General features: G+C 39.6%; 1 protein-coding gene across 2 annotated transcripts; it reads left to right on the top strand.

Annotated features, from left to right (window-relative positions):
• Positions 1-324: 324 nt before the first annotated feature.
• Positions 325-5,598, top strand: LOC311082874 (uncharacterized protein). Of its 2 annotated transcripts, XM_084114040.1 has the most exons (4): positions 325-657; positions 2,272-2,343; positions 3,331-4,294; positions 4,828-5,598. In XM_084114040.1, the coding sequence occupies exons 3-4, from the start codon at positions 3,362-3,364 to the stop codon at positions 4,837-4,839; spliced, it is 945 nt and encodes a 314-aa protein (XP_083970166.1). In that variant the 5' UTR covers positions 325-657; positions 2,272-2,343; positions 3,331-3,361; the 3' UTR covers positions 4,840-5,598. The 2 variants fall into 2 exon arrangements, with proteins under 2 accessions (XP_083970166.1, XP_083970167.1); XM_084114041.1 differs by lacking the exon at positions 2,272-2,343 and having other exon boundaries at positions 326-657.
• Positions 5,599-6,104: the final 506 nt, after the last annotated feature.

The raw sequence follows: 6,104 nt of genomic DNA, 5'->3' as shown, positions 1-6,104 counted from the left end.
ATTAATTTAAACATTTAATCAAGTTGTATATCCGTGCGATGATAAAAGAAAGAAAAGACATCTCTGTTTTGCGTGCATATGTCAAGGCTAATATGACTGATTGATAAAGACGCGCGAAGGATTGGGTGTCAACTCGCGCTCGGGTGACTCGAGTAAACGGAGTCTTGAGCTGAATTATAATTCGCCTAGAACTAGGACATGTTGGCTCCGCCCAATTATCAAAAACCATCTCGTTGATTGGACACAGAAACGTAAATGAGGCGGAGTCCATGGGTGTGTCATGAAGCGTGACCAAACTATGATTGGCTTTCGTCTCCCTCTATCAGAATCCGAATAGCGGCTCCTAGAGCCAAACCACATTTTACACATTAAGGAACTGTCTCTGGTAAAGTGGCGCTGATACTAACACAGGATAAATAATATTGTGCCGTCTTGGTCATTGTTTTCAAATTGAAGAAGTGTAAATGGTCCGTCAAGAAACCAAACGAATTATTTTGACATTAGAGCAATAATTTCCTTATGCTTTATTTTAAATAATATGCCTAAATGATGAGGGTCTGTCTTCTTTGAAATAAGACGAACACAATTCCGGTTAAGTCAACGGAGAACTCACTTGACATGCACTTCACGGACTTCCACGGAGTACGGTAACATAAGGTAAACCTCTGGAAATATGAAATGTGTAAATTATATCTTATATATTCAAATATAGGCTACCTATTTGTTATCTGAATTGTTGTCGTCACCTCGTAATAGTTTATGCAGGTTTTGTAACAACCGCTGCCTGAATGAGTTTATTTTCTGACAGGTGCATTTTACGGGGGAATACGTGGATTAATAAGAAGCCACAGTAATATGTGTAGACCGACAGGCGCATCTTTCTGTATTAGCTCGTTGTGTCTGCACGCGCATATTTCTCTTTGGTTCGCGCTCTGTTCTGCTGTCACGCGCGTGTGAATGCTCTGTTTGTCTACATGTTGCGAGGGCGCATCTAACTGCCTGGCAGCTCGGGCTCTCAGCTTCAAACCGTGCGAACCGCTCTTCCCCAACCCCCGTTGCACTGCTCAGCCCAGCCAGCGAGGGCGGGGCCAGCCCAAATAAATGTGGGGAGGGGAAAAAAACGAAGACAACAAACCTTAAAAATGTAGGCCACGGCGCGTGACCCAGTTCCTCATGAACAACACAGCGAGTGTGAATGTGGAGCACGGTTATTATCCCCCACGCCCGGCACGGTTCCAGGGCGGGTTCCACTGTGTGTTTTTCTCTCTGTGCCAAGCAATGTTCGGGGGCTTTTAGACATATGAAAGAGAAGAAAGAAATGTTAAATGTATCCAATTGCTATTTAAGGAAACTAGTTGTCGAAAGTTTTTAAAGTATTTTACACGTCTCTACATGTTTTATTTTCTCTGTTTTATTTCTGTTTTGACACAAATGAAATAAGTAAACGAAATAAGAAATGAGTAAAAGAGTTTTGAACATTTATATGTAGGCTATATAAAATGTAAAAAAAAAAAAAAAAAAACTTAACCTTTTACTTATTGTATGCATCAATTGTGTCAAAAGCAAATATAAGCTATCTATCTATCTATCTATCTATCTATCTAGACCAGCTCTTCAATCTCTATATTGACCACAGCCCTCAATAAACAGGAAATATTTACAACTGAACACAGCATGAGCTGTTTCACTCAGCAGGCTCATATCTTGCCTGGGAGCTTAATCATTTGCCCTAATTTTAGATCAGTTATGTTTTTTTTTTTTTTTTTTACTATAGATAAAGCTTGGGGTGTGGTTGTGAGAGATCAGATAAAATGAATTTTCCATTAACGTATAGCCCGTGGGCTAACCAGGTGGTAAACTACATCTCTTCACCTGTTGATTACACATGGGGAGTGAGCCAGTGTCAATTTCAATAGATGTGTGTTGTGATTTGAAGTCAGGCTGGGCTGGGCTGCTCCTATAGGCTTTTGTGTGGTTTTGACCATAGAGAATACAGAAAGAGAAGATTGTAGTGTTGTGTGTGTGTGTGACAGATATTTTGTTTTGGGCCCCTTGGAGAAGGCGATCAGTCTGAAGCTGACCTACTTTTCTCCTTTACTCCATACCTGCAGAGCTATTTATACCCATGGCACAGGGCTACAGGAGCAGCTCAGACCATCTCTCCCCTCACAAATGCACACATAGGCACTTTATGCTCACACACATATGTGTACACATCTCCTGCCATCTCACAGGTTTTTTTCTTTTGTTTTTTTATTATAATTTTCCCAGCCTGGCCTGTGGAGAGCATTCCCACCCACCCACACGGCGTGAAATCCACAGCCCCTCAGGAGTGCAGTGAGGGTGAGCTGTATTCTTTTAAAGGGTCTGGTCCCAGTATGCATGTGGAAGCCTGTTTCACATACCAAAGCATGCCTAATGAATGCTTTTCTGTCTAATCTATATAATAAGGATCAACCCACATCTGTAATTATTTGTTTGTCCCAGAATGTTTGGAGACTTGAAGTACTACTTATCACAAAAGAAAAAGTCATGTTGATTCTTGCTAAGTTTTTAAGTGAACAAAATATGCTTCAACTGAGTATTTCCTTTTTTCTTAAAAAAAAAAAAAAGTTACAGTAAGTTACTTATGTTACAATGGAAATAATATGGGGTGAATCTGTAAAACGTTTAAATACTCAGGTTAAGTTGAACAGCCACAAAACATAGCTAAATAAAATGCATGTTAACATGATTTTGTGAATACTAACATACTAACCTTTTTTGCAAAGTTAAATCCAGCTGTCAACCCTAAAACGACTGTAAAAATGCTGAGAACAGTTTTACAGTTCAAATAATAAGCAAGTTTTAATACACGTGTGTTTTTTTTAGCTTCATTCTAAGCCGCAGTTACATTTATTGTAAACGCCTCGTAAAATTTATTTTTTAAATATTTGTTTGTGGTAATCAACATTAAGGTGTGGTCACATTTACCATTGCTCTGAGGAATTTCACAGGTGAAATCCAGTCATGTCAATAGTAATCTATTCGATCAGGAGTTTCACCTGAATGCAAAAAAGTTTCCCGTGCTAATTCACAGGGTTGACAACAGAAACCATCTTGGTTTGAAAGTGACTTCTATGTGTGTATGCATCACTACAATTAAAAAACAACCTTTTTTGAAACCTTTTAATCCTGAAATTTCGCTATAGTGCCCGCACATTTATGCCATAAATGCTGTTGACTCAGCTTAACTTGTATTGAACCCGTAATAATCCTTTAACAACTGTTTTGGACACTTTTATATTTCATTAGACCTTCATAACAATTTATATCTCTTTATGGTTACAGGAGACAAAAGCACCATTGTGCAGATAGAGGGATGGAGGACAGGAGGCACCTGCCTCTAGATGGAGGTGGCAATCCCAAGTGCTCCGCCTTAGCAGATAAAGATAAAGTGGTCAGGATAGAGCAGGGTGACTCAGAGACCTCAACACAAATGCGTGTGAGAAAAGACGATCTCTGTGATGTTCCTCGCAAGGTGCCTCGTTTCCAGTATGTGGATTTCCCTTCCCTGCACCAGTGCATCCAAAAGCTTTCTGTGCCTCCACTGAACGGTTGGCTGGGATCCTGCTCGTTGGCAAAGGCACCAAACTGTAGGCCCTCCAGTCCTAAAGAAAAGGTGCCCAAGTTTAAATACGTGGACTACCCATCTCTGCACCACTGCATTCAGCAGCTTTCCGTGCCTCCATTAGAAAGCTGGAGTGCAGGGCTGGTCAGCTTTAATGCAGAGGGGAGACAGGAAGCGTCTGGATTGCAGAAGAGGCCCTTTCAACCTGGGAATGTGAAGAAGAACCAGAGGAATGAGGCAGGAGTTCGAAACAATGAGAGCAGAGTTACAGGATTTTCTTTCCCAAGAGACACACACACCTCAGTCTCAGGCAAGGAGGGGAGGCCTCAACACAACTACACCTCAGAGGCTCCACAGAGTTTAGAGGAAGGTAACGCAAGGTCCTGTGCTATGAAACCAGAATCTGGTTTGCGATCAGATTGCGGTTCCAGGTTAGAATTTGGTTCTGGATCTCAGAGCAACACAGCGGTGAGAAGCGACAGGCCGTCGGTTATTAGCATGGTATACACAGATAAGCAGAAGCACTGGACAAAGGCAGATCACCTGGAAGAACAATTGAACTCTCCAGATTCAGTCGGACGGGTACCGTGGAATACCCTCCCGGAGTCAGTCTGCCCATTCTGCCAACAGATGTTCACAAACCCAGAGCAGTTCAGGGCTCACCAGAGGAGCCATAAAGATAAGGTGACTAATGCTAACTGTTAAGTATATCCAACTAGACAATGATTACATCCAGCACAACTTCTCACATACACAACTACATTGTCAACATTTGAAGTGGATCAAAAAAGTTGTCCAAAGACAAGAACGGGTATTGTTCAAAATTCATGTATAACTTTGGTGAAAGGTTTTTGATCCACTTCAAATGTATATTCTCTGTATGTCACTTAAAGGGATAGATTATTTCATTTACACCCACACAAAATAAGATATTTAAAATAAAATGCGTCCATGCAATAAAAGAAAACTGGGGTCCAATGTGGTTTTGTATCCCACTGATTTTTATTTTAGGGGCATAAAACTTTCTTCAGAATTGTTTTGTTTCACATAAATAAATCTAAGTCATACTGGTTTGCAATAACATATGGGTAACATATGGGACTTTCCCTTCCTTAATTCCTTTAGTTTATTACAGCATCTTGCATTCAGCTTTAGCAACTTCTGCATTCAGCCTCCATTATTTCCAAGTAATCACAGTGTAATTCTTATCTTCACAGAGACCAAATTGATGTGCAGAAGAACTGAGTGAGAGCTGCCTTTGCAAACAAATAATGCCACATAACACGGGATCTTATCATCAGAGGCCTTCTTGTCTTGTGACTGGCTATAGTGGTGCTTGCTGGCAGGACTATAGGGAGATCAAAGACACGATAAACACATTAGACAGTTTTGGGTTCAGACCTTAGGGAGAATGAAAGCTTTTGTCTTGATTTATAGTGTGAAGTCTGAAAAGGCAGAAATTGACAGACAGAAACACAAGCATACAATATTCATGTTTGTTTGCACACACCTAGGCGCATACACTTGCAATGGTGCCGACACACACACACACAGACAGAGAGAGAGAGAGAGAGAGAGAGATTGAGTCCTATTTATGATTTAGAAGAGGTCAATATTTACTTCCCCACATAATGGGGTTTCAGCTCAAGACAGGGGATTAGAACCAGATTGGTTGTCTCTTCCACACATATGAGTGTTTTTACAGGGGTGGGTGAAGCTCGATGAACTGGTGCATAAGAGGATACATTTTATTACATATGTGTTCACCACACTGTGTGCATGGTGGCAGGCTAAATATTTAGCTTTTGGTGCCTACAAAATAATGGCTATTGTTACTAATGCACAAACAAACATGCTTGTTATTGATTTGTTACATTAGCTTTTTATTGTTTTGTATGTTTTTTTTTAAATGTTTTTGGAAATTAATGTCTAGTGGCTTTGAGCTGGTAGCTTTAAATATTAAAAAATGTACCGCTTGTTTTCAAGTGTTTAGTTGTGTGAGTAAAGTTTTTTTCATACAGAAACAAATGTTTGACTTTTCAGTACAGGTATGCCCTGTGCGAAGAAAACCGGTTTGGCAGGTTACCTCTCGGTTTAAAAGTTTTAAGCTTTATATAAACAAAAGAGCTAAACAACCACAGTAACAAAACTCACTATTTTCATTTTAAACCTTAAGTCTAAATGGTTTTTAAAAAAGTATAAAAAGTGTTTGACTTTGTTTACAAACTTTTTAAGGAACATAATGCATTTACATTATAGTGAAGATCTGGCCTGCTAAAAACATCTGTTCGTTATTAAGTAGTACTATACATTTATAATTCACAGTCAAGTAATTTACATTTTATCTTATTTAAAGGGGTCATGAAATGAGAAATACAATTTTCCTTGAGGTTCTGACATATAAGAGGTCATCATATTATAAGAATATCCTGAAAGTTTCAGAACTCAAAATGTCCTTGTTAGTCCAAAATCAGCTTTTATTGTTACCAGGCCC

Source organism: Abramis brama, assembly GCF_963993115.1.
Source record: "Abramis brama genome assembly, chromosome: 5".
In the NCBI taxonomy this organism is placed as follows: Eukaryota; Metazoa; Chordata; class Actinopteri; order Cypriniformes; family Leuciscidae; genus Abramis; species Abramis brama.
This window is presented reverse-complemented; position numbering and strand designations above follow the sequence as displayed.